Source organism: Acipenser ruthenus, chromosome 6 (genome assembly GCF_902713425.1).
Source record: "Acipenser ruthenus chromosome 6, fAciRut3.2 maternal haplotype, whole genome shotgun sequence".
Classification (NCBI taxonomy): Eukaryota; Metazoa; Chordata; class Actinopteri; order Acipenseriformes; family Acipenseridae; genus Acipenser; species Acipenser ruthenus.
In genome coordinates this window covers 14137077-14153380 of record NC_081194.1, presented here as the reverse complement: position 1 = coordinate 14153380, position 16304 = coordinate 14137077, and the positions used below count along the sequence as shown (strand labels likewise).

The window sequence follows — 16304 nt, the reverse complement described above, 5'->3', positions numbered from 1 at the left end:
TCCATTCAATTAAATGCACAGACAAACTGCTCCTTCAAATGATGCATTTGAAAAAATAATTTGCCTTTTTGCATTCTTTGTATCTGACAAAAAATGTTGTACACATATAATGTACTACTGCAATGTAAGGAGGTCATTTTATTTGAATATGGACACATGGAGAAGAATCTCTTGTACAGTTTCATAAATTAGCAAATGATATCCACCCTAACATTTCAGTGGATTTAAGGAGGACAAAATCTGAAATTGAATTCTTGGTTAAACTTGATCAAGGATCTATCAGATCATTACTCGAAACCCACTGATATGGATCAGTACCTACATGTCATCTGCACATCCTATCTATACTAAAAGAGCATTTCCTACAAAAATGAAAAAGGAATTAAAAATACATCTTAAGATAAGAGGATATAAAGAATTGAGAAAAGTTGACAAACTCAATAGGAATATACTACTTGATTATATATATAAAAAAAAAGGAACAGAGGGTTAAGAGATTACCATTAATAATTACATATTCTAAATTATTACCCAACATTTCAAAAATTGTTTGGAAGCATTACGTATACTTCATGAAAAATGAAAAAAAAAACTTAACTTAACGTAACTTTTAGAAGGGATGCAAATTTAGCACAGAAAATAACCCTATTCTTATTTTTTTTATAAGTATTTTGCCAGTTTGTTTTATTTGTATAAAATATTTTAGTGCATAAATCACATTGGTATCACATTATGATAATATATTTCTTTACACCTCACAGAAGTTACCACTCCAATATGGCTAAAACTGAGGAAACAATAAAATGAAATTAAGAGTTAAACAGTGACAAATGACAAGGGACGATAACTATAAATAATATAAAAATATTTAAGGGGTACAGTTAAACAGACTTAAAGTGTAAGTAGCGGGGTTCCGAAAAATATAGCGTTTTAACATACTTGTGACAGACAGAATGATTCTTGGTGATAAATCTCCCTCCCTACCTGTGAGGGCGCTGTGTAAAGGGAACAGAGTGCCCTGGTCTGGATGGCCAGACAATTCATTCCCAGGGTTAGGTGGAAGTCGGCCATCTAGAAAGGGAGCAGAGCTACGGTACACCAAGTCATCGACCCGGAAGGGAAACTATGTGGCAGCCGCGGATTGGAGGAGCAGTTGCAATCATAACCAAGGGGGCGTGTGACAGTACATAAGGGGACGTAACGAGGTGAGCTGTTCCTTTGCATGGTTAACGCTGAACCGGAAGGAGAACCGTATTGTTATCGTGAGTGTTTTGTTTGTTTTGTTGTGTCTAAAATTGACTTGTTTGTTCTTATTAGATGGCTAACACGATCTGAAGCTGTTTGCTACACGCCAGCACTAAACCCGGACAACACTGCACAGTGGCACCCTTGTCACTGCCCCATCTTCACTGGGGTGTATCTCTTCAGGAATACCAGTAGGAAAAAAATGTACGCCTACCGGCAGTGATCAGAGAGAGAGAGGACACATCTCTGACCTCAAACCAGAGTGCACTAAGCAGACATCTTTAAAAGATCTTTGAGCGAGAGAGAGAGAGTTTACATTTATAAATGTAAAAACTTGTCAGGATGTTAAAAACGAAAATAAAAATGACAGGTACGTTATTTAAAAAGTTGTAGCAACACGTGGGGACGTATAACGCTGCATTTTTCGTAACTCTGCTACTTACTCTTCAAGAGCCATGCAATTAGAAACAATAACTGAATATATGTTTAACTATATTTTTACCTAGACATCTAGTGTCTGTTCCGCTCCACAATCCGTTGGCCTGACACTCGCGTACATGAGATCCTGTAAGTGTGTAACCGGTGTTACATGTAAAGATTGCTGTGGCTCCATATGTGGTTAGGGTACCAATTCTGTTACCATTTGGTGGAGAAGACAGCTCGCCACATGAAATCACTGCAACATAATAGTACAGTTAATATTCAACAATAAACATTAATATACAAACATACAATCATTGGATTGGACAACTATTATCTCTTACGCAAGCCACTAAAAATGCACATGTGCAGAGCAGTGGCAATATAAAAATGATCAGATTATGTTTCAGTATCACATGAGTTTACTAGAGTTCCCTATAATAATGTGCTCCCATAAATTGTGTGTCCTTCATGCTACCTTGCTAGCTTGCTCCTGCGCGGCGACAAGGACTCGCTGTCGACTTACATCAGCCCAGTAAGGTAGAAAGAGCCCTGCTTTTCATTCAGTTTCAGTCAAGCACAAGTAGGCAAGCAATACTACTTGCTAGGGAGTGCGTCATTGTGTAGTATGTCACACTTCTGGTGTGTGCTTTCAGAACATCCAAGAAGTGTGAACATAATTGCACAAACATATGTCTGCACATCCTGGAGTGTGTTATTGAGCTTATAAAGAATATGAAATGTCTAAGAAATTAATATGAGGTCATGAAATCCAGCAAGGTTTTACAGGTGCAGTACGTATTTTTGTATTTTTATATTTACATTTTACACCATAGTATTTTTCTCTTTGCTGCAGATCGATTAATCAATAATTATACATTTTATAAGTTCTGTGTAAATTAATTGTAAAATTAATTTACCCAAAGGAATCACTTAAATAAGATATTTTACATTAAAATTAGTCTCTAACATACCAGCACTAAGACATCAGTTTCAGTATGTATTCAATATGAACTAATTGAATGTGTTTATTCAAAGTGGTGCTTGCTTTGTATTTAAAGTTTAATTAACCAGCTGGGGATTCACTTCATTGTATAACTGTCACATTTTCTTCTGCATTTCCAAACAAAACTCTTACCTACTGTAAGAACATGAAAGGGTGACTAAACCTGCAGACTGACTTGCAGAATTCAGATGTGCTGTTCAATTAAAACATTTAATTAGAATTGTAATTGCAATTTCTTTTTCTGAAATGGAAAGAAAAACCTATAAATTACAGTTCTAAAGTTAACAGGAAACAACTTGTTAACTTTAACAAACCAGAAATAGAAACTCAGACATTTAGGACTGGTTTCACAGACCTGGATTAGCACTGATCTCGGATTATCCAATCTTACTTTAGGTAATGAGATTTTTTGTTTTTTTTTATAGTCCTAAACTTTTTAAAATTTGTTTTGCAATTGTATTTGATCATTGTTTCTTGGGTTAATGATAAAAAGGAGTAAACATCTTTGAGAATCTAGCCATAGGTGATAATACATCATAATACGCTGGATTAAAGTTTGATCGCAAACACATTTCTAACCTTGCAAGTTTAGGTAGAGACTGCACACCTTAAAAAGTCAATAGAGGCTTGTTAGAAGAAAGATCAGATCTTTGCTGAAGTTGTTAAATTAACAAGCTTCCATTTAGCTTGTGCGATCAAATAAGACCCATGCTCTAACAGAGATTGCCTTTTAATGCAAGCTACATTTAAAAACCATATCAAGTCAGGTTTTTTGCTGTTACAAAACTCCATTATCATTAAATTGATTTTACAGCTTGTTTGGTGTGACTGCTGACCATTTCACAGATACATTCCAGTCTCATTTCACATTAAACACAAATTGATGGTGACTGTAAGAAAATGGCAATTAGCAGAAGATAAGGTGACCATTTACGTGAACTTAAATTCTTTGAGAAGTTTTACCCTACAGGAAGATAACACTGAACTACTAAGTACAGGTCTAATAATTTATATATACGACAGTACTTGTTCTTAAAAACTGCTATGCTAAATGCTTCTAATGGAAAGGGCAAGTTTAGGTTAAGTTGCTCTGTACTTCATCATCCTTATTGGTATAAAAATATCCGTCATGACAGTATGAATATGCTAAATGTATTTTCTTATGGAAGAAATGTTTTATGCTGTAGTTAGACTGCTTAAAAGTGTTGTGTGTTTGAGAGTTAAAGTGTACAGTACAGTGATGCCCCTGACACACCACAATACAAACTGGTCAAACCATTTTTTTTTTACATGTTAATTTGATTTTAATGATTTTAAGCTGTGTTTGGAGTTCAAAAACTATTTTTATCTGTATTATCAATAAGACCATTACATTATGAACACACTATTATTTTATTTAGAGCAAATATGAACATACCAAGGCCCATATGCATTAAACTTACAGTCTCCTTTATCGTGCCAGTAATAATGTTTAACATGACAGTATTTCATCGGGTGATGCACAAATGCCATTTATTATTATTATAATTTTTTTTTATTTAGCTGACGCCTTTATCCAAGGCGACTTACAGAGACTCGGGTGTGTGAACTATGCATCAGCTGCAGAGTCACTTACAATTACGTCTCACCCAAAAGACGGAGCACAAGGAGGTTAAGTGACTTGCTCAGGATCACACAATGAGTCAGTGGCTGAGCCGGGATTTGAACCGGGGACCTTCTGGGTACAAGCCCTTTTCTTTAACCACTGGACCACACATTTACTGTCAAAAAACATCACTCATCGCAACGCTAGAATAACATGCTCTTAGAGACCAATTTTCTCATTAAGATATTCGTATGATTCATGCATCTGTATTGTGCCATTAATTGACCTTTTCCGGCATCATAATTAACACGTGCCTCAGACCAGGCGGAGAATGAGATGTGCCTTAACGGCATAATTTCCTAGCATAGTGTCTGTGTTTAGGAACGTGTAGTTAAGCCAATAGCTATAATACGATAAAAAGATGTTTATTTATCCAATAATTAGGTAATTTAAATACTGTTATTTGTAATGCATACATTACATTGCATTGTTAACTCCTGAACAGGATAAGCTACTTACTAGTTGGAAAACATAAAAATCATGTTTGTAGCCTATTCGAGTGGACAAAATGGCAGGATTCAGTGTGCTTGTGTGGGCTGTACATCAAGATATATTGGAAGACGATCCTCCCAGAAAGACCCTGCAGATTTGAGCTGCAACTTGATCCTCAGGATTACTCTGATGAAGTGAGCAGGTATCAACTTAACAGGAGCCCAATTACTCACCTTTGGGGAGAACAGGAACATCAACTGAAGAGTTGAACTGCTAGAAACAAGGCTGTTCCCGTATAATGAAAGTTACAAACTCACTGCATGATTTGGATTCTGATGTTAGCAAGTTTTTGCAGGGTTAAAAAAAAAACACACACTATTTTTCGTTCCTATATTGATCACTGTCCATGCGCAGAAAGATAGTAATTCTCTTTCCATAGTTTTCATAGCATTCCATCTACCTATAGAGGCAGCTCAAGTCATTTTAAAGTAAATTATTATATTTTAGAAGTTCCCCAAATGTGTTTACTATTTACACCTATGACCAAAAGTTTTACATCACCCTATAGACTTGCACATTTTTCTTTATAGAGTCGAATGAAACTTGCTGAATAATGTTACGTTAACATTGAATTACATACCGTTTTGTAGTTTTCCAATGATATCACTGTATAACAATTTTTTTTTTTTTTTTGTTCCTGGGTAGTAAGTGTTATTTCCTAATTGCTTATGCCTCAAAAGTATAGAAAATGGCTATTATTCCCCACAAACTTTGCTTTTGTGACCAGGACAGTGATATTTTGAAATTTACCTATTTTCCAGAACATTCCAGATAGATTCATTGCTGAGTAAACTTGGAGTAACTTCTAGAACTTTCCAGTAATATAAATAGTAGTATAAATACAGGGGCCTTAAGCCCACCAGTTCAGTTTGGTTCCAGCTACCTAAGTGGATACATATCTGCATTTTTCTGAGATGGCATCAAGGTCATAGGAGACTTAAAAATGGTGGCATTCCTGATGGGTCTCCAAGGCGGTTTTACCAAGTTTCCCTGCTATCTTTGCCTTATGGACAGCAGGGACACCAAGGCGCACTACCACAGGCGGGACTGGCCACAGCGGACCGAGTTCTCTGTGGGGAGGAACAACGTCAAGTGGGAGCCACTGGTGGACCCCCGGAAGGTGCTGATGCCACCACTGCACATCAAATTGGGCCTTATGAAACAATTTGTCAGAGCTCTAGATAAGGAGTCGGCAGCCTTCAAGTACCTTCAAGACTTCTTCCCTAAGCTGTCTGAGGCAAAGGTCAAAGCCAGTGTCTTCATCGGACCACAGATAAAGAAGATCCTGGAGTGCAATGAATTCCCCATGAAGCTCACTAGTAAGGAAAAAGCGGCTTGGAACAGCTTTGTCGCAGTGGTTCGGGGCTTCCTGGGCAATCACAAGGCCGAAAACTATGTGGAGCTGGTTGAGACTCTGGTGAAGAACTATGGCACAATGGGCTGTAGGATGTCCCTCAAAGTCCATATCCTTGATGCTCATCTTGATAAATTCAAGGAGAACATGGGAGCGTACTCGGAGGAGCAAGGCGAGCGCTTCCACCAGGATATACTGGACTTTGAACGCCGCTACCAAGGACAGTATAACGAGAACATGATGGGAGACTACATTTGGGGGCTGATTCGTGAAAGTGATTTACAGTATAATCGTAAATCTTGAAAAACTACTCACTTCTAAATCTTTTGTAGTCATTTTTGTATTACTTTAGTATAAATACATGTTAATTTGGATTCATATGTTGTTTGTTTTTATTCGACATTTCGAAATCTAACATGAAATACAGTACTATGACTTCTGGTAGATTTTTGCTATATCATTTTTATATTTCTGTGATTATATGATGTTAAATAAAATATCTAAATTACGTTCATATATTTGTTTATTTTTTTAACTATGTCTCAATCCTAAAATTTGAGGGGATGCAAAACTGTTGGCCATAACTGCTGAAAAATACATATTCGTGTCAAGCAGGATTGCTAGTTAGTTCAATAAGTTGTTGTGGCAGGGCAGGGCCCTGCTTGTAAATAGGGTTGTGGTGTTTTGATGGTGGTGGCAGGGATAGGGTTAATTTCTGTCCCTACCAAAAACATGGCTGCTCCTAATTGAACAAATGGTGCTAATTGGGAACAGCCACATCCTATAAAAGGAGAGCCCAGCCCTCCATTAGAGAGAGGAGTTGGTGGGGTTATGCTATGAGTGTGGACTTTGGCAGTTTTGGATCATGATACAGACTCCGTAGTCTGATTGATTTCGCTTTCCTGTTACGCTACAATCCATCTTTTGGATTTCTATTTTTTTTAATATTTTAGCATTTTTTACCTACAAATATAGTTTTTCATGATGTGGGTTTGCACTGGACACTGCAGCTTTAAAGTTTAATGAAAGTTTTGTGAAAAGATTTGAAATGACAAAGCAGTGGATATACTGCAGCAGCTTTGAATTGCATTTCACCAGTCATTAACTGCACTTCTTGATTCTTTAGCGTGACTGTGTGCTGTGCTCTACCTTTGAATTTCAAGCATGTCTAATTGTAAACGTAATCTATCTACCTAATGCTAACGATACTCCCACTGCAATAATGTCTGTAATTTCACCCCTGCCTGAGTAAACATCAACCAAAGAGTTGAACTGCGAGAAACAAGGCTGTTCCTGTATAATGAAAGTTACAATGAAAGGAAATGTGTGCTAACATTAGAGATAATTTTTTTCTCAACCAATAATCAAATATCATGAACTCTCAGACATGTCCCATAGCCATAACGTGATGATGTAAACAGATGGTTTTTAAGCAGGGGACACAGCTCATTTGCATACCTCTAACAATTGGTTCGATACAATCTCTCGGTAAGAATCCGTGACGGCAAATCTCATCTAAACCCATTACTGGCTGGTAAAATTATCAGACAGCAGTTTTATTAAATCGCATGATAAATACTGCCCAGTATTTTTTTTTTTTTAATGGCTGAAAATTACCGCAATCTTTTATGCATATGGGCCCAAATCTGAATGAAAGTCAACAATCTTCTTTGTCGTCGACAAAGGCAATGTTAAGCGTCTGCTTTGAAACTGTTTTGATCTGCAATTTGGCAACACTCTCCCCTGTCTGTAATGACATTGCAGGATTACATAATATAGATGTAATCTAGTATTAACAACAGATGTGGTCCTTACTTTTACAAGTTGGCTGTTCTTCACTTCCTCTCCATGTCCCATTAGCTAGGCACTGTATGGTTCTACGACCTTCCAAGTAATAACCAGGACTGCAGCTCAGCAAGACCTGAGCTCCGTATTCGTTCGATGAACCAGAAATCACATGCCAGACTACATGCTCAGAAAGCATGGCTTGAATATTAGGACAACGCATAGCTGTGAACAAAGAGCAGTTCAGTGTTAATAGTTCTCTCCAACCCTTCATTTCAGAGAAAATTAACCTTTGCCTGAAATCTGAAATCTTCTAGAAATCTTCTGTGCATAATAATCATATTTTTCACACTATCTCAACATGAGTAGTTTATCTTTCTTTACTGGTATTACTGCTTGTGGTTCGATTTAATAGAACGTTTTTTGTTTTTTTTTCTTCAGAAAAAGTATTTCCCTTAAACAAAATATGAAAATCGGTTACAATACAAATGCTAAAACAGTATTTCATTTCTACTTTGCTATCTCTTTCTCTCTCTGTACTGCCCTGTAACACCTGTAAGTTACATTGAATAATAATAATAATAATAATAATAATAATATTAATAATAATAATAATAATAATAATAATAATAATAATAATAATAATAATAACAACAACAGTCCGAATACAATAATAAGATTCTACTGCTGCTGGGCGTTTAAGGGGACCTTAAGCCCTCTGCCTTTTTTCTGCCTCCCCATTTTTTTGGGCCACAAGCCCCACTAAGATTATATATATATACCGGTGATGCACATTCATCAGAACATTGCAAAACAATGAAGGTTGTGTTTTACTATTTTTTACATAGTAATTCAACATTTCTGGTGGCATTTGTTCCCCAGTGGTGTAGGATAGTTTTATATTTTTGCATCTCAATGTTATTAATTCTACCTGCCTAGCAAGAAGCAAGAGATGATCAAACTTTGAGTACATTAAGTAGAGTTGAGCATAACTTACCAGCTTTTATAAATGATCTTGCCCACTGCTAGATGGACATTATTTTTGTATAACATCGAGGAAGCTTAAAGGTCAATGAAATCTAGCAATGAGAGTAGGAACCCTAGATTTGTGACAGATCTTTGGCGGCTAGGTAGATTAATGAATATTTTTAATAAGTTCATTCTAATTGGGCCCTACGGCAGTATAATATAGAGGTTAAGGGTTACAGTTGAACATATAGGGGACTAGTTCTCCTGACTATCTGGTGTATGAATATGTCAGTCAGTTGGGGGAGTGCGCTGGCAAATTATTAACAATTCAGGTGATTTTCCTTTGTCAAATTAGGGCAATGATTTATGTTCTGTTACTGTTTTTCACTGGCTACTGGTATAAAATGGTGCCGGTGCCAAAATAGCTTCTTATAGAGATGTGACTAAATTAAATCCAAGCATAACCTAATTTCAATACCTCTGTACCTAATTTTACAACAGTATGTGACACTGAAGGCCCTAAAAAGGCAATATAGATAAGGTTTAAAAACCCATTTAACAAAACATGTAACTGTTAGACTTTGCCTGTTGTTTAGTTTCAGGCATTTGCTTTGGTCATCATAAAGGCTTTTGGTTGTAGTTTGCACAGGTGGAGCAACTGAGTAACAATGCCCAACTAAGTGGAGTAAACAGAAACTGCTTTCTGACTAAAAATGTCTGATGTTCTTCAGGGTCCTTACAGATCCTCAACTTGGCTCAAGAGATCTACATGATTTATAAAGAGTTACAATATGGTCTTCTCTAGTATTGATCACAGCACATCTGTGCAATATTCCCCAGTTTACTACTTTCTACTGGTGTACTTTTCAACCTCAGACTATATGTGTGGTTGTGCATTTTATCTAAAACATAAAACGCACACTCAAAAGATATTCAGTAAAAATAAGAAGAAGAAGAAGAAGAAGAAGAAGAAGCAGAAGAAGAAGAAGAAGAAGAAGAAGAAGAAGAAAAAGAAATTATCATTGTCATTTTTACCATCCCTTGTTAAATAGCATACATTTAAAAGTGATAGGAAAGGGGCTGCTGAATAAAAGGATTTATCAGAAAGATTATTTTTAATGAAATGCTTAGAACAATAAACAACCATGCTGCCACGTTCAGTAGCTTGTGTCCTAGTTCCCTTGGCAACACATAGCTGTGGAAATACACATTCCTATATCTATGTGTGTGACATCACTGATCTTTTCTGGAATTCAGGAGCCTGACTCCAAACTCTGGATTGAAATGTGAAGGAGTTGGTCTGAACTTTAAAATGTAAATGTTTTTTTTTTTTTTTTTTGTATATGAAGGAGGTTGAGAATACTGAAACATTGATGAAACCACATTTGATGTATTTAGACGATTCAGAAAGATAGGTAATATATATATATATATATATATATATATATATATATATATATATATAACTGTCTGGATATCCAAAAAGTAGCAGTAAAAGGTTAACCTGGCTGCTCCATGTATCAAGAACATTATTTTAAAATACACAACTGCCATTAAGATTGCATGGTTCCCTCAGACATAAACCATCTGTTCCTTATTATCCCATTGAATCTGGCACTGACCAAACCTCAATTGTTAAATGTATAGTTCAGCACTATTTAACCTATTAAACCAATTGTGTGCACTGAACCTTTTCTAATTAAAAAGACAGTAGAATAATAAACAGTTAACTGAGCTAAACCTGAAGAACCTTATTCTAAAAGAGATGGACATGGGGCAGATGCAGTCTTTTTCTGCGTAAGACCAATTACCAAGCCACAGATGATTTTAGTCTTAAAAGGAAATTCAGAGTAGCACAGTTTGAGTAAAACTATTTAATCTTCTAAAAAAACTAAATTACATATTTTACAATATCTACCTTGCATTTATTCAAATCCAATGAAAGAATCCAATGGTCTTTTTACCTGTGGGTATTTCTGTGATCATGTCTACCATCGCTGGTATTCAGGCCACGGACAACAGCGTCCTCTGTGGGCCCTCTGCTGTTCTGAATGTATTTGGTCATTGTATAATAATCCGTATGCGTCCAAACATTTGCATAACAGTTTAAATTCAAATTTTCCTCAGCAACACAGTGTGACTGTACACAGGGAACGTCCGAAATAATGGCAGACAATATTTCAACATCAGTTGTTCAGAAACTGATAGGGAGATGGAATTTGTGGCTGAATTCGACTTTTCCACTCAACGGTGTGTAGATGATTGTGCATGTGTTGTGTCAGGAAATGCAAATGAAAACCAAATACGAAGGATGAAAAAATACAACTTTTTTTTTTTTAGGTCGGATTATCCTCAAAGACCTCATTCCAAAAGGAATTATATCGTTTCCGAAGCTCATTTGCTAATTTATTTGATATGTGTCCATTCTGCGAACATTCGGAATCAGCTGGAGCTATATCTAACACTTTGGGGACGTATCTTGAAATAACACACTGCTGCTATAATTGTGGGCAGGTCCCTTCATTAGGTGGAAATGAGAACAACTCCGTCTTGGGTTTTCTTTTCCCTGCAACTACTTACACAGCACAGATTTTTTTTTACTTACGTATACACAGTGGGGGTATTCCTTTGTTACTCCATGTACCATCTTCTTGGCATACTGTTGTGGCTGCACTACTTATTTCCAATCTGTAGCCTTCATTACAATGGTACTGAATTTTGCTGCCAAAAGTGTACTGATTGCTATGAAATGTTCCATTCCCTGGTGGTTCAGGAATACCACAAGACACAGCTGCAAAAATAAAAATACATTACATTAAGAAGAAGTTGAAGAAGAAGAAGCCTACAATGTCAACATTCTGCAAATATAATATACTATTTGGCAAATTTTGCTCTTCATCTTTCTTTCTGTCCATCTTTCTTTCTTCATAGACCCCATGAATTACCCATATGTCTGACCTCATACATACAGACATTGCACACTGACCCTCTTTCAGAAATTACTTGAAAAGACAATACCTTCTATTTACTGAAACTACACAGCAATCAATCAACAATATAACAATAAAAACGCAAGTCAACAAACTACATCCATGGTATGATCAGCATCTCCTAAGAAAGTGGATGTTCAAGATAGAGGGGTCTATTCAATTGATCTTAACAGTGGCAGATCCAGTATAAATACTGCCATCATTTAAATCAATAAAAGAAAAAAAGGATTTTAAGAAAAACAATTCTAGCAAAGTGTGTGAGAGTCTCTTGTATTTTTGTCTTTAAAAGTAAGTATAATTACGTGGTTTGGTCCTAATTAAATTATAAGCTGTGGCAGTGTTGAGGACAATTTAATTGACCCTATACTCTCCAAAAGCCAATCACGTGTCAATGGGCTGGAAAAGCAAGTTATAGTAATGTATGTGTACAGCAGGAGGAATGTGTAACACCATAGTTTTCATATTTATTCAACAGGAAGCACTGGATGCAATTACATTGGCAACAAAATCGCTATTAATTGCATCCACAATACACAGGGCAGAGATAACTTAAGACATTGACATGTTATGTAAATAACAATGTATCCCACAGCACCTCAATGACCTAAAAACAAAAAGACTGCTGTGTTCTGCCCACAGTGTTATTAGAGTTAATTGCAGATCAGCCTGTATTGTTTCAAGAATAGCAGTAGAATTTAGAGGTTTTCACAATTAAGTACTTAAAGGTCAGGTTGAATGCAGAAGAAGCCAACGAGAAGTTGCTATCATGCAATGCATTTTCCTTGGTCTATTACACTGGAGAGTGAGGTCTGGAAGGATAGATGTCCGGTCAGGGAAATGGTAGCGATGTGCTTTTGGTAAATTTTTATGAACGTTTAAATGCTTTGCAATGTCAGGGTTTAAATGTTTAAACCATATCTACATACACACACTCTCTCTTTATATTAAATGCTGATACTGACAACCCCGGTTAGTATTTTCTAAGCAAATAAACCCAAAACAGGCAAATAATGTTTTAAAGTCGCAAAGACTGAACTACAAAGTTAAAAAAAAAAACAACGTACACATCAAAGTACATACTGAAATGTTTATATTTGTGGTTGTAATTAAAGTTGCTAGTGAAGATATAACTATATACATATTGAACACATTTTCGGATAGTAAAATGTTTTTAGAGTACCTATTAAATTTTTTCATATAATTTACTTTGCCCAAAATTAGATGGTTTACAAAAATAAAAAAATAAAAAAAGAGACTAACGTACGCGCTAATGCAAAATAGCTACAGGAAAGCAAAAGCGAGTTGTGCTTACAATTGAAAAAAAAAAAAAGCTGGAAATACTTTCACTTCTGAAAAAGGTCATTACCAGGGATAAAATAACACAATATTTTGGAATTTTAAAGAGCACTGTGACTGATATTAAAAAGTCTGCCTCAGAGATTTAAAAGTTTGCGGTCTTTGATAGCAGCGATGGGATTTTTTAGATCTATTGCTGCTCGAGACGAGTGCTTGAGCATTACAATTTCCGAGTACTCGAATCAAACGCCACTCTCCTCTACATACTGTACTAGTGTACAACAACCTCCCAAACAATGCCACACGTCCTATTTTAAATGCCAAACTAACACACAATCAAGTAATATATTAAGTCAGTAATATAATGTTTGCCTTCTTGTGCAGTTCATTGTATATGGTCAAGTAGTACTAATAACGTAAAGTATTCAAATTCACGTATCCACACAACTTTACATTAAATTGTAAAAATAGATGCCTGGCCTACCTGTTTGAAGTGTGTCACAGAGGTCCTTTATTTTAGTGCAGTAGTTCCAACATACAAATACAAATTGTACTAAACATAAACGGCTGTTCGATCCAAAAGCTTACAGAACAATTTCAAGTGAAAAAAGTCTTCCACCGATGGGAAGATTGGGGAATGGGGTCCACAAGTCTGTGGTAATTGCAACTTTTTCTCCCTTTGAAAGTTTTGTATGAACAGCTGCAGCATGATTTTCCTTAAGTTTTTGCTGCCTCGCTGCATTCACGATTCACATGCAACATCTGCTGGAGGCACAACTGCAACAGCTTTTTTTTTTTATTTTTATTACTGAAGAGTACAGGGTATAGTTGGTTCCAGCTTGCATAATATATATAGTACATCAGTCCACCCTTCAAGGGGGCACATCCCGTGACTACATCCTGTTATTACAGTACGATTCCTAGTTTTCATTTTCTTCTTCTTATTATTATGACTTTTGATACATCAGTTTCATTATTACTGTATCTGCACAACTTTTGATTTGTGTTCTTTTTTTATAGCCCGGTTGGGGGAAAGAAACTCTAACACAGGTGAAATATTGTAAGAATGTACAACAAGGTTTGTTTTGTAATTCTAATATATAAATGAACACTCGTATTTAAAAACAAAAATAAATAAAAAAAAAATTAACATTTAAATAAATAACCTTAGCCAAAGCTAATAAATCATTACCTGATTGTAATCTCCTGAGTTAATAAAAAAAAGGGAATTGAGGAAGGAAAAAATAATTGAGCCCTGAGGATGGTGGTTTGGTCCGTAAAAACCTTGACAACATAATGTGTGGATTTAATGAAAGTATATTTGGAGGTTAATCCAAGGAGTTGCAAGTGTTTCTAAGTCTAACTTAAAAATAGCTGTTCTACTACTTTGTGTGAGACAATCTGCTCTTTTTTTAAGTCTGGAGATGCAGTTGCAGAGGTAGTGAAGGGGAGGAATGGTGAGGCAAAAAGACCAAACGGAAACCTTACTTCAATTAGAAGGGGGGAGAGATTTTGCTTTTGCCTCCTGAACGATACCATGGTTACAATAAAAAGCAAATGCACTATATTTTTCTGCATATGCACTTACACCTTTCATATTTACTGTATGTGTAAGGCTTACCTCTGTAGAGACTTTTACAGTGTATTAGCTAGATTACAGTCGGTGTTCAAATATACAGTGGCTGCCTTTAATCTAAATTGTGCATTGTCTGTGACAGTGTTTGACCATGAATTAACTTAAAAAAGAAGTGCATCTTAAAAAAGCATTAACTTCCAATATGTGAGCTCATTTCACCATAAAAATGTCAGCACTCTATCCACTATCCACACTATCCACTGTTATTTTTTCTTCTAGTTTTCTTATCAGTAGTTTTCAATAAAATCGAAAAACAGCTGCAACTTGGACAGTACCACAATGGATTTATGTAAAATCGCTGGTAATAGTGTCAGTAATATTGCTATAAAATTGTCAGCATTTATTATATAGTGTAAAACGGTGGAAGGTGACAGATTTAAATACCTCAGCATCTGGCTACAAGAAAGCTATTTGAGAAAAAAAAAAACCTTACATTTGGTTTACCATAAAGAAAATAAAGAATAAAAAACGGTTACCTTGACAGAATGGGACAGCAGAATCCCAATCATATAATCCATTTTGGCGGCGTCTGCATGTGGCATTACTGTGACCAATCATCCTATATCCGGGATTACAGGAATAGTGCACTTTGTTGCCAAGTTGACCACCTGTCTTGTTAAATACTCCACCATTCCTTGGAGTGTTTACGCTACAATATGCAGCTAAATTGTAAGACAAAAACATATACATTAAAAATCAATAAAATATGATCTCCTTTCAAAACATGCACATTCCAAAATGGCCATAGCCCATAGCTATAGCAGCATCAAAGGGCAGCTTGGCTGTAGATGAATGAGGTGAAAACGGAACACAGGTAATCTGTTCTATCCTTCTTAAATAATTTCTTAAGTGGGACAAGATGAACAAAACCTACTTATATCCTTGATGGCCTTCCATATGCCTTTATAGATTTCTTCAAGTTTTTGTTACAAGATTATTGCAGTCATGAAGGACTCATAAAACTAAGTCATAGAAACTCATACAAATTCATAAAACTACTTGCCAATCATCCTAATAAATCCAATTTCCTTTAAAAGTAACAAAATGTGGCAATATTGGTATTATAAATTGATTAGTGTTGATAGACTGTCAGTATTACACTTAATCTGGTATCATGAATTTGAAATCACAAAATAGACATCTTATATTCATACAGTGAAAAATAATAATAATAATAATAATAATAATAATATTTTTATTATATTTTGCCGATGGCATAACCAAAAGGAAATGTTTGATACATGCCCAGGAATATTTGTTCCACTAATTAAAGCAGTTTGAGCCTTCTTTATCTTACTATCATGTAACAGCTGACAAATCTCAAATACTATCACAGTTACAAAGTGGAATGAATATATACATTTCAAAGCCTTTCAATTAGCCATCATGAAATTCCTTGAAAAATCTTTGAACTCATTTTTCTATGTTCAACATCAGATAATATTGCATGCTTGATCTGTACAAAC

At 35.7% G+C, this 16304-nt stretch overlaps 1 protein-coding gene across 1 annotated transcript in view; it reads right to left on the bottom strand.

Moving 5' to 3' along the window:
- Positions 1 to 16304, bottom strand: part of LOC117411047 (CUB and sushi domain-containing protein 1-like) — a 615018-nt gene that overhangs the window by 37201 nt on the left and 561513 nt on the right. The window contains exons 49-52 of the mRNA XM_034921683.2: positions 15315 to 15500; positions 11522 to 11707; positions 7978 to 8172; positions 1748 to 1921 (exon numbers count right to left, since the gene is read on the bottom strand). Of these exons, the coding sequence (XP_034777574.2) occupies positions 1748 to 1921; positions 7978 to 8172; positions 11522 to 11707; positions 15315 to 15500 (741 nt within the window). The remainder of the gene's footprint in view (positions 1 to 1747; positions 1922 to 7977; positions 8173 to 11521; positions 11708 to 15314; positions 15501 to 16304) is intronic.